Source organism: Plectropomus leopardus, chromosome 7, assembly GCF_026936395.1.
Source record: "Plectropomus leopardus strain MGB_pleo_1.0 chromosome 7, ASM2693639v1, whole genome shotgun sequence".
NCBI lineage: Eukaryota > Metazoa > Chordata > Actinopteri > Perciformes > Serranidae > Plectropomus > Plectropomus leopardus.
Genome location: NC_142182.1, coordinates 34,576,445 through 34,598,347, shown reverse-complemented (window position 1 = coordinate 34,598,347; position 21,903 = coordinate 34,576,445). Strand labels below are relative to the sequence as shown.

Here is a 21,903-nt window from a genome sequence, read left to right as displayed (position 1 = left end):
TTTAGTTTGAAGGCAGAGTTGATGATGAACATTTGGGAGTAAAAGTCCCCAACACGTTAGACTCCTGTTCAAATTCGGACGTGTTATTACGCGAGTAATAATGAACGTGTGTTGCTTCTAGCCCGGTCTGTTTCTCTAACTGGCACCTTTCTTCTCAGATTTATTGAGAAGAAAATGCTATTTGTTGCTTTGTTTAAAGATGAGTATCTGAGCATATCTTAAAGACTTAACAGGATTTTGAATTTCAATGCGTCTCCGCTTCCCTCTCTGATAGAAGCCGATCCTCCCCAACAAATTGCTGAGGTGTCATGTGTCAGTCCCGGTTTGACCTGCATGCTCTTTTTGTCCAGCGGCTATTTTGCCCTTCAGGATTCCTACTGGAATGAAAATAAACTCAAGACACGCCAGGATGCGTCCGCGGGCTGGGAGTCCCCTCAGCAGTGCGCGCGCGGCTGCGCGTTTTGTTTTGGGCCCATTCAGTGTATCCTTTGCAGGTGATGCCAGATGCAGATAAGCGGCCGCCGCTGCCTGTCCTCTGTCTAGACTTGTACGCATGGGCCTCAGGTTGGTATGGCACTGTGACATTTTTCTAAATAAGGCCAGTTTAACCTTGTATGATGGGAACAGGACATTATGTAAAATTTCATAAATATAGCCCCTGACTTTTTGATTTTGGAGGCATGATTTTAAAAAAGCAAAATTATATGAGGAGGGGAATTAAACAGAGCTCAGCCTAGTGTGTCACATGCAGCGACCTTTGACACATGGGCCAAATGCTTAATAATACCTTGTCAGCCATCAGTCACTGATCCACTGGGCTCAGAAATTGAGCTGGCCTAAATATAAGCAGGGTTTTGCAAAGTGAAGCCTGCAGCTTACTGGCATAGAAAGGCACTCATAAACATTTGAATATTCCATTTCTGAATGCCCAAAATGTGTATGTTTATGCGTTTCCTCCAGCTCTTCAGTACCAAGTATCTTAGCAGCATTTCTTTTTACCTCAAATCGGATTTATTTTGCCAACTATAATCTAAAAAGAAGAAATCCTTATGTTTGAAGGAACAAATTTGATTTCCATGCAATAATCACTTAGAACTATTAATTTTATTGATAAGATCGGCTATGTTTGTCCTCATAATAAATAATAATAACTTATTTTCTAGAGAAAACGCGAACAAAGCGCATCTCATCTGGTTCATTAATTTACAAGAGTCGATATTGAAACTTACAAATCATGCACATGTACTCAGTTCCTGATAAACATAACCTTCAGACATCCAGAGGCGCGCGTGCTTGAATCCCATAACATATGCAGCACGTGATGGCCACTTGAGGCATTGGCATCATGACAGAGGGTCCCATTAGCTGTCCATCAGCTGTGTGTCCTGTCAGATCTCCAATTCCTCCAGTCGGCACCTGAATGCATCCTCGTGCATAATCCATCCGGGTCCTTTTTAAATTCATTTTGCTTTAATTGGATGTCACCGAGGTCTCTGCGCGTCCCCTGGAGAGGACAACGGGTGCGCGCTCGGGTAGCTCCAGCTGACCTCGAGGCCTCTTCACGTGTCGACGGGACTCGGCACCATGCTGTTCGGTGTGTCCGGTAACTGAGACGACAGAGAGGTCACGTCGCTGCCCGAGGAGTTGCCCAGAGAGCCCGACTCAGAGAAAGACACCTGCCGGAGGAAACACAGGGAGCCACATAAACAACAACAACAACAAAAGACTTAAAAAAGGTGATTTGACCTAACAGTTTATCTCTACTTGTGCCGAACTTTTCATGACCCCCACCCAGCTAGCAGGGAACATTCCCACAACATTGGCTAACGTTACAAGTTGCAATAATGTTTCAGGGAAAACATTTTAATCTAATGTTGAAAGAACATTTTAAGGATGCTTATCATCTCAAATAATGTTCCTGTACGATTAAAGACGCACGTTATAACTGCAACATTCTGAGGATGTTTTTGTGATGTTAAGAGGTGACAGAATGTTCTTTTTAGAAAAGGTTCCCATGTTATATGCTTACAAAGGAAAAACGTTTTCAGAGCAACATTCAGAAAATGTATTTAAAGATGAAAATGTATTGTGATAATTGTGATGTATTGTGATGTTTATAGAGAATATTAGTTGAACGTTAGAAAAACTTAACGTTCAAAACACTTAAAACTTTACTAAAACATTCATTCATGTTTTTAAAAACAGAGAATGAGCGTTTTTAAAGTCAAAATTGCTAGCTGGGCAGTTAAAGACATGACAACATGTGAAAGTACTCATATCCAGAGCCAGTAGATAGCTCCAAATGAATTTGGAAAAAATTATATATGTATATACATTTTTCACGTTTTAGGCCAATCCATTAAAAACATGTAAAAACAAATTATTTTATCAGTATTGCAAATCTCATGAGACCACGTCGCATATCGAGTGACCCCACTTGGGGGGCCAACAAGGTTGAGAAACACTTTAGTGCAAGAGACAGCTTGTCTGCACTTGAATCTCTTGGAAATCAAAGGTCCCAGTATTATAGATGACACAATAGTTTCTAAACGTTTTTTAAACGAAGCCCAGCATCACAATCTTTTTACTTAGAACATCAGTTTATCAATTCTAGGCTATCTGGATTATTCTTTATTAGGCTACAGGCCAAATTGAAGTTTACAAATCCATATTTCCATTGTCCTCTCTGTCAGTCTCCCTTTGCAACATTTTCAATGGCAGCTCTAATATTTCCAGTTTATTTTGTATAATCTATCGAATGTGATGTTACCAGTTGCTGAAAGGCGGGCTGGTCCAGGTCGCTCTGCAGGGCGAAGTCGCTGAGGGTTTTCCACGGAGCCTGGTAGGTCTGCACCTCCACAGGATTCCCCTGCACGGTGTTATCGTGCCGGATAGGACTGCCTGCCACCAGAGGTGTGCCTGTCAGGCCCTGCAGATTCTGCAGGAGTATCGAAAACACTCAGTTTGCCCCAAATATTGACAAGTGATGTAGTTAGGATACAAGATGTCCTGCTGTTCATCCCCATGATGCAGAGAAAAATGAAGATTATAATTTGTAAAGATCCAACAGCCAATTTTGCGCAAAAACAAACAAAAAAAACGTGTAAAAATCATTGAACTTTACTGTCATTGACTTAACCTCCACCCTGTAAAAAATCTCTATTAAAGTCATATGAGCCAGTAAAATTGCCTAAATGTAATTCTGCAATAGTTATTATACAATAAAGTGGGTTTAATGGTGTGTTTTTGTTTGCCAAAAACGGAATTGTTTTTCAAATCAAAAACATTTCACTCCAGTGATTCAATTTACAATTGTTTTCTGATTTATGAAAGCGTAACATATATTTATAATGGGAAATAAGGGAGCGGTTGTTTTGGTGATATTATTTTCTTTAGTGTTGTGAAGCTTATATTTTTGCCTTTTTTGTTTACAATGTTCCGTTTAAATTGTCTTTATGTTGTGCTGTCAGCAATTTCTGTACAAAAAACAAAAAACAAAACCTGATTACAGTTTTACCACGTTCTGCATGGTTTTTCTCTGGCACTATTCGTTACTATTTAATTATTAAATTCTTAGTTTGTCGAGCAATATGTGCCAATGACAGCTCATGAACATTATTTGGTTCCCTGATTATTCCAACACACTTGTTTTCTTTCCTTCTTAGCCAGAAAAATTAAACCAGCATTTTGTGGGGCAATGAAGCACTGTACAATTTACTCTAATTTACTAATGCTCTGAAAAGAATTTGTTGCCAAAATAGCACTGTAAAATGGGAGACGAGTGTAGCCTAGGCCTAATACAACGAATGATGATTTTTTTCAGTTTTATTATGAAAGTATAAAATCACATTACTCATAAGGTAACTCACGGTTTTGTCGCTGTGTTGCTGAGATTGAAGCTGCTTCATCAGGATGGACCTCTTCTTGTCTTTGCAGCGTTTGTTCTGGAACCAGACGCGGATCACCCGGGGGCTCAGGCCGGTCATCTCCACCAGCTGCTCCTTCATCAGAGCGTCCGGTCGCGGGTTGGCGTTGTAACAGGTCCGCAGGGTGTGGAGCTGCTTCTCGTTCAGCACCGTCCGGACCCGGGTCGTCTTCTCGGACTGCTTGTGGACGTGATTCCGATGATGAGGAGGATGACGGGCAGAAACCGGTTCTGAGACGAAGGTAAGAATTACATTAGAAAATAAATTCTTTACATCTGAAAATTTATCTTCAATTAAGAAAATAAAGCAACAAATAGCATGTATTTACAGTTAATCACATCACACCTGCAATTAAATATAAGGCCACAGAAATACCACATATTGCTAGGCTGCTGTAAGGTTTATATTCTCACATAATGCTTTCCAAAAAAATAGGCTACGATATGTCGGCCTTTCATAAAAATAAATAGAAAAACAAAAAATAAAATAAAATTCAAAAATAAAAATAATGAAAATTAAAAATTCCAGAATGCCCCGAAAATCATTTTTAGGCTGGGCCTATATGTAAAGACAATAATTCACTTTATTTTGTTTAAATTTTGCCTAAAAATAATTTGCTTAAACTTTTGCAAGAAAGGTGTGTTGATGAACATGTTAATAATAATAATAATAATAATAATAATAATAATAATAATAATAATAATAATAATAATAATAATAATAATAATATAGCATGCGCAGTTTTAGGCCTATGCAGATCATTTTAAAGTGCATTTAGTTCCATAATAAACCCGTTCGTACCTGAGATGTGCAACGGTCTGCTGTGGATGCTCCCCGGGCTGAGCGGGCTCCCTGCAGAGGCCCGCTCCACCAGCAAGCCGTGATCCGCCCGGCAGAGCAGCTCGTCGTCTCGCAGCGAGAACTCGTCCCCGGGCAGGAGGTGACGGCAGCAAACCGAGCACCGAAAACACTCCATGTGGTACACATTGTCCCGAGCTCTCATCACCAGGTCGCTGCTGCAGAAGCCCATGTTACACTTTGCGCATTTGATGCCAAATAACCTGAAAAAGGAGCGCGGAGACTGCGTTGGTGTCTTGCAGTTATTGTTGAATTAAATTAATTTGATGTTGATCTCAGTTCATGTCTAAAGAAGCGTAAAAAATGTGAATTTTGCTCACAGAAAATAATAAAAATCTGAATGTCTGAAATGCAACAAAAAATCTGCAGGTGATGTTTGTGCACTTTTGCACACCCTGCGCATTTGTAAATGAACTATATTAAACTATTAACTATGTAGGACCAGCACGCTGACTCTAAAATGCAGGAGAATAAAAATACTAAAAACTCTGCTGCACTCCTACCTTGTATAATCTCGTTTACAGTAAGTTTTTCCGTCTCGGACGAAGCAAGTGCAGGTCTCGTCCAGGTACTGGCTGCACTCTGCACACTTGAGACAGGCTGCGTGCCATTCCAGGTCCGGGGAGACTCTCAGGATGTACTGGTCGTGTATCTGACTTCCACAGCCCACACACATTGCGATTCCCGACTTCTCTGCGTGAGGAGGGGAATGCGTTAATGCAACACAGTGCGCGCTCTTTTAATCCCCATGACATCCCTGTTAAACCCCCTTTCACCCCTTCACCTTAAAGAGAGAAAATGTTGCGCTCGCGTCGCAACAAACATGTGCGTGCTTCCAGGAATATTACAGAATTATTATAATAAGGCCACGGGAGCTAAAAATATCACCAAGTAACCTCAAACGCACAAGAAGCACAGTTACAATATAAGTTTCTATTATATGGAAATTCAAAGTTATTTTATTTATTTATTTTTTGGTTTGGATAGGTCTGTGGATCACGCCTTTGTTTCAGTTTTCTACTCCGCAAATTAATCGAGCAATTAAACATCAAATTCAAAATACTAAGCGCCGATTATGAGTTACAAATAAAATTTTAAACTCACAACAAACCCAAAATTACAGTATGTAGAAACAGAAAAAGGAATTTGCCTTACTTTTTGAATGATCCCCCATATCATCCAAGAAAGAAGTATTGAGCAGAATATCCACCATACAGGAGAAATAGCCCAGTGCAAGCCGACAGATGGAGGAGAGGAGCGGCAGAGGAGACCGTCCCGTCCTTGGCTGGATGATAAACTTGTATTCCTCCACCGAGAGGTGGAGAGAAAACAAAGATCCTCGACCAGTGACGTCTGCAAACCTGGACCTCTGTTGGTCCGAGGAGAGGGTGCCATGCAAATCTGCTTCTGGACCCCTGCGCTTTTTTTTCTTTCTCGACTCTTTGGACTGACTGGCTGTGAGAGTATTTTTCTCGTGTTTTTGTCCCCCCCAGCTGCCGGCCCTTCCCTGTCAGTGAAAGCAATTACCCTGGTAACCAACAGACAATTATAGGGAATTTACTGTGCCATATCAAATGTGACTTAAAAAGCTTCTTTTTTCCTTTGCGTCACATACCCTTAACATGTATATGGTTTATGGATCATGATGCGTTATGTTTCGGGCAAGCTTATCCTCATCAGTAGGATGCGTATTTTATAGTGTAGTTTGTTTGATTATCTTTTTTTTTGTAAATCCATATCATGTGTGATTCCCTCCATGATACAACGTTGAATATTTGAATATGTAAAAATGCTTAATATCACTGCTTCTGATTTTGTTGGCTATGAAAAATGAATTTGCCTGTTACTTCTATTATAATCATTGATACTACTAACTACTACTACTACTAGCTACTACTAGGCCTACTACTACTAATAATAACAATGACAATAACAACAATAGTAATAATGATAATAATAATAATAACGATATTAATATCTTTTAACTTGTAATTGTTATTATTATTATTATTATTTTTTTTTTTTTTTGGGGGGGTAGGAGTCTGAGTGTTAATTGTAAAACTATTACAAACTATGGGTTTTCCTTTTGTTTTCGTTGTTCTCTTTCTGTGATAGTAACTTGAATGGTTAACCAATAATCTACTGTAGAGAGCCCTCTACTGGAGAACACATCATTTAAGCGATCAATACACCAATAGTATCTATCGGCAGGCATAGGTTTAGATCTTTTTTTTCCTTTTGCGTATGGATTATCTATAAAGTCGCACACTTGTGGTATATAGGTTATATGTAAGTGATAGCTGATGGAATGCCTGAACAACAATATATACTGCAAATATAATGGACTCGATGGATGACCATTCCATCGTCAGCCTTTATTAGTCATTAGAGTAAAAGAAAGAGAGGAAATGAGGGCGATAGATAGACAGATAGATAGATAGATAGATAGATAGATAGATAGATAGAGAGAGAGAGAGAGAGAGAGAGAGGAGCCAGTTATATCAAATTGAATCCAACATACCAAAGAATTTGTGCAGGCTTTCAAATATTTCTTTGAATACAGCCTAGTATTAAAAGAGAGATTATGCCATAAAATAATTGTTTTGACAAAATGTTTACATTTTTAGATGAAATATTTGATTTAATTACACCCACAGTTTGTGACGTTGTGACTGTAGTATGTTAGCCACTTTCTGCACAAAAAAAACCTTCAGACAAGGAAAGCTCTTTTTTCACATATTGGATTTTCAATTTTAGTAAGCTAATTTGCAACTAAATGTATGCAGATGGGCCTATGTAACATTATTGACAGTTAATAATGTAGGCTGCTTGTCATTAATTGCTGCTTGTTTACAATTGCTGCAACAGAAGCAGTATAATTGAAAAAGAAATATATCTAGGTAAAATAAACTTTCCAAAGTCTGTGTGGGAGAAATTGGACCCAAAAACAATCATCAGAGGAACCTCTTATGAGTTCCTTACTATGTTAAGAGACAATGAATCGTGAATAAATCCAAATTTGAAACGTATTTATTTATTTATCTAATTTTAAAAAGGCTGTGTACAGTTTAAAACACAATAAAGCATCAAGCTACTCTTAATTTCAAAATTATTGATTTTGTTGCAAGATAACTGTCGGGTAAAGAGAGAGAGACAGAGAGAGAGAGAAAGAGAGAGCGAGATGAGCGGAAGTTATCGTTCTTGGTCTCGCGAGAACTTTTCACCAACACACATTACCTTTGACACAGTTTTGTTCCTGCAGCACCGAGGAGCGAGCAACCACAAGGGTCCGAAGATGAACAGAGCTTTCAACAAAACGAGTCTAAAACAGCTGGTAAGAGGGTGACAGTGATAACTTAACATCACACACAGACAGTGTTTGAGTGTTTTATGGCAGACTGACAGCATGAAACGCGTGTTTGCTAACATGCATGTCTTTGCACCAGCTGCGAGCGTGCTAGCTGACTAGAGTTGGACGCTAACGTCACCCAAGTGCTTGTCTGGCAAGCCGTGACATAAGTTTCATGTGTTTTTACCGCGTCATTTGACTTACTCTTAATAACAACTCTATATATACATCGTGATATCACAAGAATACAGTAAGTTTTTGTATTTGAGTTAACGCTAGTGCTAGCTGGTGTTAGCATAGCTAGCTTAGCAGTTATGAAACCTCGTAATGACAAGCCGTTACAAAACTGTGAAACGGTCATTGACACAGCAGGTGTGACCAAAGTGTCCCCTAAAAGATGTAAACTCCCGCAAGAAGTGCAGTAGCTATCATGTGGTATTAAATGTTTTCTCTTAATTGTTTGACTTTATTTGAATGACCTTCGTAAACTGTTTGTGTTCAGTCTTGTCCAGGTGAGGCTGGTAATATCCTGTTTTACTCTGACAGAACCTGATGCAGCTGTCACAGAGGTTGCACTGTTACGTTAGAGTGTTTGCATTCATTTATGTGTACACTACCGCAGTTTGTAATCTTAAAACTTGATGAAACACCGTGTAATCATATAAAACAAATGGTTGGGAGAAGATATTAAAATACAAAAATTTAACTACTTTTTACTAACCACATCCATGATCGCATGCGGACGTCAATGGTCAAGCATGCCAGCAGAAATGGCAACTCAGTAATCTAAACATGTTCTGTCAGTGATTATTTTTTGTGTTTTTGTCAAACAGGCAGAAAGAGGTCTTATCAAGATCAAGAAAAACGTGTTGGTATTGCCAAAGAATGACATACAGCTATTTGTTTTTAATCCATACAATAGTTTTAAAGTTTTTAAGCAATGTCTATAAACTATCTCAAACATGGCAGGTTGCAGGGTTCAATATCAGTGTTTTTGTTTTATTTTTTCACTTGCCCAGTTTGGCAAGTTGGTCAGAAATCATCTTGTCCAAAGGTAATTTTGACCTGCCCCTATGCAAATTGGTTTTTTTTTTATTTAATCAATTTGTGGTTATCAAACATCAACAAAGACTTGAGCTGATTGTCTTGATAAATGACCCAATTTTATCCACCTTGCTCTTTTTGTGGCAAACTGCACAATATGTCATTGGAGTCCACATCTTCTACCAAACTGAAGTTCTGTTTCTGTGACTAATAAAGTGCTCACTTGCTCTCAGCTCATAGTGCCTGATTGGTACTGTCTCTTTGCATGTTGTGCAACTCCCAACAGGGATGAGAAGGAAGCAAGATGGCTCACTCCTGAGCTACTTCCACCATTAGCTACAGAAACAAATGTGGTCAATTCTTTTTTACCACTTACCTGATCAGAAAAGTTAGTATCTAGCTTTATTAGCCTGATGTGGCATTTTACTTGCCCCAGTCAGTTGGTCGATCCTTATTCTTCAGCCCTGAGCCTTTTAAATTGCAGTATCACCAGATCTTTTGATTTACTGATGCGTGAGTGCATTGAATAATGAGATGTTGACTTTTTCTCCAACAGACGGGCGTCCTCCAAAGGTTTCAAAGCACCTTGGTGGTTGCAGAGCACAACAATGACAAACTGACCCCAATCACCCTCAATGCCATCACTGCTGCCAGTAAGCTGGGTGGGGAGGTGTCCTGTCTGGTTGCTGGAACAAACTGCGCTCAGGTAGGCATAGCTACTTTAGGTTGATCTGCTTCAGGGATCACCAAACATTTTGTATTGTGATATGCAGTAGATATTATTTAGCTTGACCATACTACATTAAAATGTGGACAAACAAAAGTACAGCACATTGGGGAATGTGAGTAGTGTATTTTACCTTTCGGGCCCGCATTTAAAAAAAAAAAATTAAATAGTATATATATTGACATTTTTTTCTGACTTCATTGGGTACATTTTTTAACCAACATCAGTCCTAATCATAAATATTAAATATTCATTGATTTTCAGAATTTTAACCCTATAAATGCCAGGTTTTTGTTATGATGCCACTTTGTTTTTAGTTTAAAAAACACACAAAAATGAAAGATTTCCAATATACTACATGCTAAGTAGATTATTGTTTTTCATTATCACAGCCTGGGATATGTCAGTGATAAGCAGCAACATTGTTTTTTATACATTATTATTTTTTGTGTAGTGTCAAATACTCACACTTATACTGGGGCGGTTGTGGCTCAGAGGTAGAGCGTATCATCCTCTAATTGGATACCCCCAGCTACACTCTACCAAGATGAAAAATATCTGTTCAGAATCTTGAGAATCACTGCACTGAGACAGATTACCAAAGGGTGGAAAATACCTGTCATAGAAAATAATTATTTTCTAATAATGCAAATGTACTCATGAGTACCTGTACATTGTGATATGATTCAATAATGCCATCAGGACTTAAGAGTCTTTCACTGTCTCCACTAAGTCTGTGTTTTAAGATACTGCCAGAGCGAGACCTTGGCGATGTTTTGTCTGCATTGTCAGGCACAACTGTGTGACACATAAAATGTAGTAGTAAAAGTTGAGTTACTCTTCTGTTCCTTTAAGTTTTTGGTATGTCTCTGTCCATGCACATGTGTTGTGCTAAAAGCTTCTCTGATCAGATTTGTGTAATAAACATATTTTCAAGTAAGGACAATGGAGGCTCACAGAGTTCTTTTCGTTATACAAGTATAGTTCTTTTTTTGTCAAGTTTATTTAAGTATACATCGAGTTTATACTATTATTTATTAAGTTTACTTCACTGTTCATCACTCCATCAAGAGAACAAGATTTTCTTCAACAAAACCCAACCCTCCAGACTCAATGAAATGAAATAAAATGATTCAAAAAGTAAAATTACTGGAGGAAGTGACCCACAAAATAAGGAATATGGAAGATGTGTTTGACAAAAGGTGGGTATACTGCCCTGTTATATTTAAACAAACAGGTGACCTTGTTACTGATTAACTTATCATTAGAATCTAGTAGTCATTAGTTCTGTTAAATTGTCTGCATGTCTTCAACTTTTTTCCCCTCTTTCGTATTTTAAAAAAAAAGGCAGACATATTTGTTATTTGTCTTAAATTATATATTTTGACTTTGACTGAAAAAATTCTGTGTAATAAATTGCAAACTGAAACGCTGTATTAAAATGATATGGGAAAAAAGTATATAAAGTATATAAAAAAAGAAATAATACAGTGCATGTTTTCATGCTTGGGTGGATGTGGGATCAAAATTACAGTTTGATTGGGTTTTAATGCCATTTTTTTTGCACTTAATAGTATGAACATTTTAAACATTTGAAAAGCAAACATTGAGTATTTTAGGTTTATTGTAGGAACTGAGCTGGAAATTCCAAGGTTAAACAAAAATACACCATCTTATGCCATATGCATAAACACAGGCAAAATGATCAGAAAATGAAGACTGAAAAGCACATAAATGCGCCAAACAGTCCCTAAGGGTTGAACATGCATGGAGATAAGAAGACAACAAAGGAGATCACCAGGAAACCTTGATACATCTGATAGTTTTCTGTCTTCTCAGGTTGTGGAGGAAATTAGCAAAGTACAAGGTGTGAAGAAGGTTCTGGTCGCCCAACATGATTCTTACAAAGGTGCCCTGCCAGGTATGTAACATGAAACAGACTTATTGCAAATATACAGTATACTCAACGTATCTGTTGTTGTTTGTAGCAATAAAATGTTTCATATTTGCACAGTTCCACATGTTCATAGTTGGATGATGAAGTGCTTAACTCGCTTGGGGGCAGTAATGACTGGGGGAGGGAAGAGTTTTTCTTTTGCTCCCTGCTCATATTAAAGTTGGCTTGAAATCGCTCAGTTTCAGTCATAGGCAGCTATTACCTGATACGTGTTTTGACTTTTGGATTATCTCTTTTTTTCCAACAGAGGAGTTGACTCCACTTATCTTGCAAACACAAAAGCAATTCAATTTCACCCACATCTGTGCCGGTGCATCCGCCTTTGGAAAGGTAAGTCATGAATAAGAATGCTTCCTGTATAATTTGCATTTATGTAATTTCTGATCACTTAGAGGAGATAAATTTCCATTGTACCATATACACATCAATTCTGAAAATTTAGAAGCTGCTTCAAATATCCGAATTTTACACAGTATTCTTTAATCTACAAAACTTTCTGTCAGTCTGTTGGTCTGTGAACTTAAGTCCTTCTTTCTTCTCTTGATCTGTCTAAAAGCTTGATCAGTGCTTATTTTCCTGCATATTCATCATTTTGTTCTGCAGAACCTGCTTCCCAGAGTGGCCGCCAAGTTGGATGTTGCTCCGGTTTCTGATATCATTGAGATCAAGTCTCCAGACACTTTTGTCAGAACCATTTATGCTGGTAAGCCCTGTTATTACAGTAAAATAGGACACGTTTTTTTCCCATATAAATTCTTAAGTAGTATTGACCTGCTAAGAAGTGTTAAATCATGTTGCCTGGATTTGGCACTCTTTGATATAATGTAGGTGTAACTTCAGCACTACTCAGTTTTTACTTTTGCAGATTTGCATTGATGATTTCTTTGTGCTTTTTAAATACTGCATATTAATAATTTGTTTATATAGGGAATGCACTCAGCACTGTGAAATGTAATGAGCCAATCAAAATCTTCACGGTCAGAGGGACATCCTTTGAGGCTGCTTCAACAGAGGGAGGAAGTGCTGCATCAGAAGATGGTACAGTAGCTTACAGAATTATCCACAGAGCTCTGAGACAGTGCATACTAAGATGTAACTTGATATTACTGATATTAAAGTATTGCTGTATGTTTTATACTGAGGTAACTGTTCAACCACTTATGGTGTTTTCATGATGACAATAACAGATAACCACAAATAAACAACTACAAATGTTATTCATCATTCCAAATATTTTTTTCATGAAATGTTCCCCCTTGTAATTTGTGATCCTCCCATCTGTTGACTGCAGTCGCTGCTTCTGCTCCCACTGGAATTTCTGAGTGGGTGGAGCAGAGTCTGACAAAGAGCGACCGTCCAGAGCTGACCAGTGCTAAAGTTGTGGTGTCAGGAGGTGAGAAATCTTTTTATGTGCTGAATGTCAAATTATAGCTAAAGCAATGTTACAATTTGTTTGCAAAGCCATATTCTGTGTCTGTAGAAGGCATTGTGGAGAATTCATCAGCATGTGTACTTTTTAAAACTTCTGTAGGATAATCTAGTGTTTTCTTTCCTAGGAAGGGGCTTGAAGAGTGGAGATAACTTCAAGCTGCTTTACGACCTTGCTGACAAGCTGAATGCTGCAGGTAGGAAAAGCTTTTCATATTGTATTAACCACTGTCATTTTTACTTTATTTTTTACTTACGTATGATTTTTACTGCATGGTCTTTATCCAGTTGGTGCCTCCAGAGCAGCGGTGGATGCTGGGTATGTCCCCAATGACATGCAGGTCGGACAGACAGGCAAGATTGTAGCACCAGTAAGTTATTCATTTTTTCTGAAGTATTACTGTGGATTTTTTTAATCTTATATAATAAATTTAAGCAAATAATCAATACAACATTTTCAAATAGCAAAATGTTAACTTGAAAATCCTGTTGCAAGGCAGGAAATGCTTTTACTCAGGTCAGAGTGGACAAATCTGTTGCTTTTGACAAATCCCTGGTTGCCTTCACATAGCATGCTTTCCAGTTCAGTATGATCAGGGCGGCCGCTCTGCCCTTTTAAAAAGGTTAACCTCCCATTATGTGATTCAGCCGGGTTAGCCCAGCTGTGATTATCCACACATTAGGCCCTGCAAAATGTACTTGATGGCACATTTAGGGCCCTAAATGATTTAGCTGATCCATTAAAGCAGAGTGCAGTGGATGTCTGGTCAGAGTCTCCGGCCGGGCCAGACTGTCCAAATTGGATTTTCCAAATGTTATGACAAGCTTGTTGAATTTGCCTGAGTAGATTAAATATGATTTAAATCTAGTTTATTGTATTTACCCCACCAATCCTAAAATGTGCATCAAGTAAAATGATAGAATCACATTTTATTTACATGTCTGCATGTTATAAAATCTCTTCTCTGTTGAATAAAGTGCCACAATTTTGTCACAAAATTTTCTGTAAGAATCAAACTAAAGATCTGCACACTGTATGTAAAGCTCCCAATAAATTTTAATTTTGCAAAATTTTGCAACGGTGAAATCACCTAAAAAATGAATGTGCTTGTGCCTTTATCGACTTCTGATCGAAACATTGCAAAATTGAAATTTATTGGGAGGTTTAAGCACAGTGTGCTGATCTTTTGTTTGATTCTTACCTTTGTTTAATTTTTTCAGTATTCTTTGAATGTGCATGCCCTCCTACCTTGTTTGTTGCTACAAAATTTTGTGTAAACATCAGAATCAAGTGTTTTTGAACAGAGGTTAGTCTGAAAAGTGTATTTAAAAACAGCTTGGCAGTGTTGGAGTGCAGTAAAATAAAAATATACTGATCAATTGCCATCACATTAATATTCTGTCTACTGATGATTTAATCCAGAGATGTATTTATTGATTCAATTGATCCAGGAATGATGTAAAAACAAATGTGAAGAAGAAACTGTATTAACCACACACATTACATTATAATTTATTTTAAAAAAAAAAAGGAAAGGTGAAATGGCTGAAACCACCAAGCTTGGCCCTTTCCTGTGAGATTTCATCATCTCAAGATAATTTTGTACTTTATAAATTGATGTTCAGTGCCTTGCAAAAGCATTAACCCCTCTGTGTTTTTCTTATTTTTTTGCATTAGTAATTGTCACTGTATTGCCCACAGGTTGACTTCATTTAACTATTGATGTGACTACTGAACGTAATTGGCTGATTTTATTTAGGGTCTTCATAATTAAGGGTGCAAATGTAGATGCACACAGTGCAGTTTTTTTTTTTGTTGAGAATAAAAAAAAAAGCAGTTTGTTTTTTTTTCATTTAATTTTACCAATTTTGACTACTTCGTGTTGGTCCATTGCATGAAATCCAAATCAAATTAAATTAGAGGTTCTAATGCAACAAAACAGGAAAATTTACTATTACTATTATATATACTATTATGGTCACACATTGATGCTGTGCTCTTCTGAGACTTCAGCTGCAACATAAAATAAGCACTAAAATATTCATATGACCGAGCTGCTTTTTCCAGTGGATTCGGCAGGATATGCAGGGGGCTGACCCTTTGCACACTTGCCCCAGCACCCTCTGATAGATTACACCCATGGTCATTAAACCATCAGTCAGCTCTGCTGCGCTGTAGTTCTGACGTATACTTTTTCCACAGGCCTGAGATCACACTTCATGTCCACAAGCAAGTAACACTGGTTTTGTTGTCCTCTGTTTGTGTCCACAGGAGTTGTACATTGCTGTTGGTATCTCTGGAGCTATTCAACACCTGGCTGGCATGAAGGATAGTAAGGTAAAGTCACTGCACCACATGAAAGGATTTCCCAAGCTCTCCTTTTGTGCCATTGAGGATTTTTTTCCCCCAGTGCGATTTCTTTTGCCTGTTTTTTTCATATATTAAATCAAACAGTGTTCCACTTTTGATATAGATTTTCTGAAAACTGGTGAGCCTGAATGGGTATGTGTGGTGTTGTCTAACTTGGACCCTATTTTCCCATATTTTCATGTTCTAATGTTGAATAAGAACAACACTTTTAAAACTGGTCCAGTATTGCACTGCAGTGGCAGAACAGGCTGCAATGTATGTTCACCTGTCAGTTTATGTTTATGTTTAAAATGCTTGTTTTTATCATTGACACGCCCAGATTGTTATAATAAGTGTGTGACAGCATTATGGCAAGAATCCCTTTGGAGATAAACTTTTTGTTAAAGAGAACGATATTTTTTGATGAGGCAGAAAAAGCTACACAATTGCTATCATCAATTCCACAAGACTCAATTTATTAAAAGCAATATTAATATACTATTGCAATCATACAACTATTACCAACAAAATCAAATTGTTAAATCAGCTCTTAAAAACCCTTAGTAGTTACCTGCAACCGACACATTTTCTAGTCCCTGTTGAGTCCACTGGCCACCTTGTGCTTATGCTTTCTAGACATCGTGGGGTATCCCAGACTAAGTAAAAACACCAGATATTAACACAGGAATGCACAGTTTACTCAGTCTTGTTACGACTCTGCTGACAAAAAATCATTTTAGATATACAGATGTAGCTTATACATCTGCAAACTTTACCTGTATTTTAAAGCTAATAGCTCTGTGTCACGGCACAGCTGATGGAGGATGTCAGAGGATGACAAACATATCCAATAACTCAAGAGCATGGTAAAGTCCAAAAGTCAAAATCAATTAAAAGAGATAGAGGTATCATCATTTCCAGAATTCACAAACTGTTGTTATCTAACGAAATACTCTGCTTCGTTCTGCCTCTTGATGCTATTTAGTCATTCAAAAACAATGTTTCATTGCAGTCCTAAATCACTTAGCCTATATTTCCCATCATGCCTAGATCTGGACTGAGTAGTTATTAGTTTTTCAGTGAATTTTTCTGTTTTACATTAATTCAGGCAAATGTCACTTTGTGTCAGTGTTTATAATGTGCGCAGTGAGAACATGGTGGTTTGTGCTGGTTAAGGTTGTCTTTGTTTTAGTTTATAGTTTACACATTATGTGATTTGGCTGTTAATTATCATTTGGTCAGCTGTATCTCTCATAGGTAATATCAGCTTCTTGATGTAGAGATATTGATGTAAGTTAAAACTGTTCTTGAATGTCCCTTGTCCCCTGCCTGAAATGGTATGATGACTATATGATTTTCCTTAAGAGCAAAGATAAAGAATTGGTGAAGTAATTCATTTAGAGGCGAGGAAGGTGTGCTGTCATGCATATTTGAGCATATTCTAAATGCCTTGTGGACCAATCAGATTTCTTGGTTGGAACTATTTGTTGTATAATAAACAGTGATTTTAGCTTGTATAGAGCCAGCATATTTTCACATCTTAATGGAGGAATTAAGGGTTTGCTTCAATTAAGCCCGAGTTGTTGATTGTTGAAACTTTGAAGATGAACTAAGACATTATTTGTTGTGTTATTTTGTGTCAGTTGACTTTCAGTGACTTGTGTTTTATGGTAATAAAATTACTGTTCAACATAAGTCAGGTCGGATTAGTGATTATGATTTCTGTGCTTTTAGTAGATAAACAAAAAGGATCTTATACCTAAACAAAAAGGTCTGTCTCTGTAGGGATTTTTTCTAAAAGTTGTCAGACACTTGGAATAATAATCTGAGCCTGTCTGTAGAAAAACAAGCCCTTCTAAAATGGTGGGAACACATACAATGGTGACATTGCACCTTGTTTTACTGCTGCCATCTGAAGCCCTTTCACTGAAAAGTGGACCAGTTTTCAAAAATAATTGTCCTCATTAGTCAATTAGACAACACAAACAAACACATGGGAAAATAGGATCCAGGTTGAAAAATATCAAAGTTACCCTGCAAGTAGCCTGACTGTCTTGAGTTTGATGTCAGACATTTGGCAGAACAAAATTTGTAAAAACAAATGTTGCCTTGCAACAAATTAATTAGTACCAAGTAAGATCAAATATGAATATGTAGACTTCCCCCACAAACATAACTCTGTTTGCCATACCATACCTTTGCTATGATGTTTCTTCTGACATTCTACATATGTTGAAATTCAATTTTTATTAACCCTTTGGGCCCGCTTTAATATTACACACACTTTTATCGCTCTGTGCACAAAATGTGCTTTTTAAAATTGAGCTTTAAAAATTATTATACAGTAATATTATTTTCTACTTTTACTGAGTTAATTTTTTATTAACCAATGTCAGTCCTAAACATAAATATCAAATATTCATTCATTTTCATACCCTTAACCCTTTAAATGCCAGGTTTTTGTCATGATGCCACTATATTTTCAGATGAGAAAAAAAAAACATGATTAGAAAAGAAGTTTCTAAGAAGAAGTTTTTTCGATTGTCACAGCCTGGAATATGTCAATGATTAGCAGCAACATTGATTTTTATACATAAACATTTTTTGTGCAGTGTCAAATACTCACACTCATACCGCTCTGCACACAAAATCCCCTTTTATAATCAGTCTTTAAAAAACATTATACATTAATATGATATTCTTCTTTCACTGAGTTTATTTTTTCAACCAACATCAGTCCTTATCACAAATATAAAATATTTGTTAATTTTCATAATTGTAACCCCTTAAATGCCAGGTTTTTGTCATGATGCCCCAATTTTTTTTACGTGGTAAAAAACAAACACACAAAAATGAATTTATTTCAATATTCTACACACAAAGTAGATTTTTTTTTATTATCACAGCCTGGGATATGTCAGTGATTTGCAGCAACATTGATAGTGATAGTGCACCTATTGGAAAAAGCATGTACTTTCTCCAGATGCGAATTTGGTAAAACATGACATCATCATGTGGAAAATAGTAAAAATTACATATTCCAAGGCAAAAGCCCAGAATGACACCCTGAAATAATACAATGCATTTTTTTATGTTTTGATGCAATTTGTGTGGGTTTCAATGGAGCATTTTTTGCACTTAACAGTATGAATGTAATAATTTTGTTTCTACAGTGTATGTTTGACTTATTGAAGGAGCTGAGCTGGAAATTCCAAAATTAAACAAAAAACACCATCTTATGCCATATGTATGAACACAGCCAAAACTATCAAAAACTCAAGAATGAAAAGTGTGAAAAATGCAAAATATGCGGCAAGCAGTCCTTAAGGGCTAATTGAATGGTCATTGATTCTCTGTGTTTGGTTAAGCAAGAGACATTTCAGGCAGTTACTTTATAATTCTGTTGCGTACGAATGCAAAAAAGTTTTCTTTTTCTTTTTCTCTAGACTATTGTTGCCATCAACAAGGACCCAGAGGCTCCCATCTTCCAGGTGGCTGACTACGGCTTGGTCGCTGATCTTTTCAAGGTAAGTGTTTGGGATTGATGTTGTTGCATTAATGTCACTATGATCTTACACTGGGAAACAACTGATCAGTGAGTCAAAAACACAACTTATGCACCTTCTCTGTATGGTTTAACACCCAAGAGGCCAGACTGACAGTCAAAATATAACATTTGCTTTCTCACTGATAAATTTTGCACGATACCTTATTCCCCCTAATGGAAATATGCAACTGCTAAATTATTAAGTTCTTGAATTAATCAAAGGGGGTTTATGGTGGAGCTTGCAGTTAAGATAGAAACACATTAGAGATTATATAAAAAGTGATCAATTGTTACTTAAAAGGTGGATTCAGTTTTGTGTTCAGCTTATACTCGCTAGGCTTCTTTCACGCTTAGTTGCTTTCTTGTATGCGGCTGGTACTTGAGGATAGTGAGCCAGGACTGTTGGCACGACTAACACAGGAGTCCAGTGCTGCTTGTGAAAGGCTAGTAGGTTATATTTTCATGTGTGTCCTGTTGGTCATGTTTTATTTAGCCTCTCAGAGTGCATGAGCAGCCCAGGTGTCCTGACAAACTCTGTCGAAGTGATTAGTAATAATAGCTAGTGGCAGCAGAGTTGTGACCTACTGGGTGAGATCACCTTACATGTGATCACTCCTCAGATAGCTGATTAAAATGGATGGGCTTTCTACTTTTCCCCCCCAAATGGACAGCTGATACCTCGGACTAACAAGACAGACAGTGACTGATGACTCAGTTCTGAAGTTGCTCATCTCACAGAGAGCCATTTGAATAATTTTGTGTCATATTTACAATAAAAGGCTTTTTGAATTTGTCTCCTTAAAAAGTACACGACTGGCACAATCACTGTGTTAATTTATGGACCAGATTCCCCCTCTGCAGAATCTTGCTCTGCATTTGTCAACCTTGGACACAATGTGATAAATGTTTGCAGCCTGCTGCGGTCTAGATAAACCTTAGATGAAAGTCAGTATGCTCATTTATACTGTTAGGCACCAGCATGCACAATGGTTTGTGTAATAATCTCATTAATCTTATTTTATGGAATATGCTGGGGATGAAAATGACAGTTGCTGGAGAACATTTATCCCCAAATGTAAAGGCTGGGAATATATCAAGTGATATCAGCAGTTGTTAATGTAGAACCCAAATTCATCTAAAAGTATAAGAGATGTCCACAGCGTACTCAAGTGTAGTTAACAAATGTTTCATTTTTAAGAACACTGGAGTGATTACAGACATGCAGTTTGACTTTTCAGGACTGCAGCAAACTCCCTGCAGTATATGCTTAACCTTTGCAGCCTGGATCGACATCACTTTTCTTGTGCTGCGTTCAGATGCCTTTTACAAGTATTAAAACCTTTGAACAAATTCAGATATTGGGTTAAAGAAGAAATGTTTCACAAATTGTAAGAATTTAGTAGATTTACAAAATTATTTTTTAAAAAGCTAAGGAAAAATGTCCTGAAAACTGATTATCAGAATTAGAAATCTAAAATTATTTTACAGAAAAATAATAGTAATTTTAGTAATGTACTTAAAATGTAGTAGTTCTTGTAGTTTTTTGCAAATTTTCTGCAAATATTTGGGTAATTTCTACTTAAATTGATCATCACCTTTTTCCCATGTTTTGAAGGAATTCAAGCAAATTTACCTAGGTTTCAAAGGGTTAAAGTAATACTAAACCAACATGCTATGTTAAATTTGTGAAGAAAAATGTTGTTTTTCTCGCATGATTTGGGTGAACAAAGATTTCAAAAACGGAGAAGATTCTTTAGAGATTGGAGTAAAAGGCATTTGCGTTAAGCAAAATTTTATCAAAAGGTCAGTTCACAAACGATTAACGCAGTATAATCCAAATCTCATTTATCTAGTAGTACACTCAATACTTCACAAACAGTCCTTTCCAACAGGAGCTGAGCTTCTGTGTGCTCTCTGAAGCTCACTGAACACAGGAGCTGCTGCTCTAACAGCTGCCTTGATCAGCTAGTTTTGCTTGTACTTCAGTTTTTTCGGTTTCAGTTGTTGTGAATTGCGCCCCCCCTTTTGCTTACTGATACTTTACTTCGTTCAGGGGAGGCAAAAAAAAAAGCAACACGGTGTGAGTAATTGGTTTACAAATGATCATTTTGGAGTTGAAGTATTCCTTAAACAGAACATATTCTGTTTGATGTTGCCTTACTGTCAGTGACAAATGTCATGGCATTATATTTGTCTATTTTCTCTTCAGGCTGTTCCTGAGATGACTGCAGAACTGAGTAAGTGAGGAAAGAAACGAAGGCCCCACAAACTTCCACCACACAGCTGGAAACCTGCAGTAAGAACACTACAGAGAGCACCCACAGGCTCCCATAGCCACTGCCTTAACATTTTTAAAGCTGTGTGTGTTAGTAACCAGAAATAATGTATCATCATCTTTTCTCTGACTGGAAACACAGCGACATTATAAATCTAGAAACAAATGCCAGTTTTTAATAAATACTGTAAATGTATTAAATATAAATGAATAAGCTTGTACTTACCAGAGGGAGGTGTTTTATTCCTTTAGCAATGCAGGTGTTGTAATTGTATTTAATTTTCTGGTAGAGCAAACGACATCTTTGGGAATGCTTGACTTGCCTCTCAACCTCTGACGTAGTTGTAAGATGTAGCTTTTGTGCTGAAGTAGAGGATGTGTACTCACTGAGATGCTGTTGGAAAAATTAAGTATTAAATAGAAAACTAATAACTGGTTTTCA

At 37.2% G+C, this 21,903-nt stretch overlaps 2 protein-coding genes and 1 long non-coding RNA gene across 4 annotated transcripts; 2 read left to right on the top strand and 1 right to left on the bottom strand.

Annotated features, from left to right (window-relative positions):
- Positions 1 to 1,091: 1,091 nt before the first annotated feature.
- Positions 1,092 to 6,073, bottom strand: isl2a (ISL LIM homeobox 2a). Of its 2 annotated transcripts, none has more exons than XM_042496872.2 (6): positions 5,940 to 6,073; positions 5,288 to 5,477; positions 4,728 to 4,987; positions 3,870 to 4,156; positions 2,771 to 2,938; positions 1,092 to 1,676 (listed from the first exon to the last, which is right to left on the bottom strand). In XM_042496872.2, exons 1-6 carry the CDS (start codon positions 5,995 to 5,997, stop codon positions 1,560 to 1,562), a joined length of 1,080 nt encoding a protein of 359 aa, XP_042352806.2. In that variant the 5' UTR covers positions 5,998 to 6,073; the 3' UTR covers positions 1,092 to 1,559. The 2 variants fall into 2 exon arrangements, with proteins under 2 accessions (XP_042352806.2, XP_087935568.1); XM_088079442.1 differs by having other exon boundaries at positions 5,288 to 5,472; positions 5,940 to 6,052.
- Positions 1,596 to 6,144, top strand: LOC148189247 (uncharacterized). Its single transcript, XR_015776898.1, has 3 exons — positions 1,596 to 1,736; positions 3,937 to 4,167; positions 6,002 to 6,144. It is a non-coding gene; the product is annotated as an uncharacterized LOC148189247 (long non-coding RNA).
- Positions 6,145 to 7,964: 1,820 nt separating this feature from the next.
- On the top strand, positions 7,965 to 21,898 carry etfa (electron transfer flavoprotein subunit alpha). Its single transcript, XM_042496466.2, has 12 exons — positions 7,965 to 8,118; positions 9,734 to 9,883; positions 11,744 to 11,825; positions 12,109 to 12,191; positions 12,465 to 12,564; positions 12,789 to 12,899; positions 13,153 to 13,254; positions 13,418 to 13,486; positions 13,578 to 13,660; positions 15,562 to 15,627; positions 19,086 to 19,166; positions 21,396 to 21,898. Exons 1-12 carry the CDS (start codon positions 7,966 to 7,968, stop codon positions 21,429 to 21,431), a joined length of 1,116 nt encoding a protein of 371 aa, XP_042352400.2. The 5' UTR covers position 7,965; the 3' UTR covers positions 21,432 to 21,898.
- Positions 21,899 to 21,903: the final 5 nt, after the last annotated feature.

Bases quoted from the DNA above. Each gene is read 5' to 3' on its own strand.
- isl2a (XM_042496872.2), bottom strand. From the start codon at position 5,997: ATGGTGGATATTCTGCTCAATACTTCTTTCTTGGATGATATGGGGGAT. The intron at 2,939-3,869 runs GTGAGTTACCTT...ATACTCCTGCAG, and splicing joins AGCAACACAGCGACAAAACC to AATCTGCAGGGCCTGACAGG. The intron at 1,677-2,770 runs GTAACATCACAT...TTCCTCCGGCAG, and splicing joins AGCCCGCCTTTCAGCAACTG to GTGTCTTTCTCTGAGTCGGG.
- etfa (XM_042496466.2), top strand. From the start codon at position 7,966: ATGAGCGGAAGTTATCGTTCTTGGTCTCGCGAGAACTTTTCACCAACA. The intron at 9,884-11,743 runs GTAGGCATAGCT...CTGTCTTCTCAG, and splicing joins CTGGAACAAACTGCGCTCAG to GTTGTGGAGGAAATTAGCAA. The intron at 12,900-13,152 runs GTACAGTAGCTT...TGTTGACTGCAG, and splicing joins AAGTGCTGCATCAGAAGATG to TCGCTGCTTCTGCTCCCACT.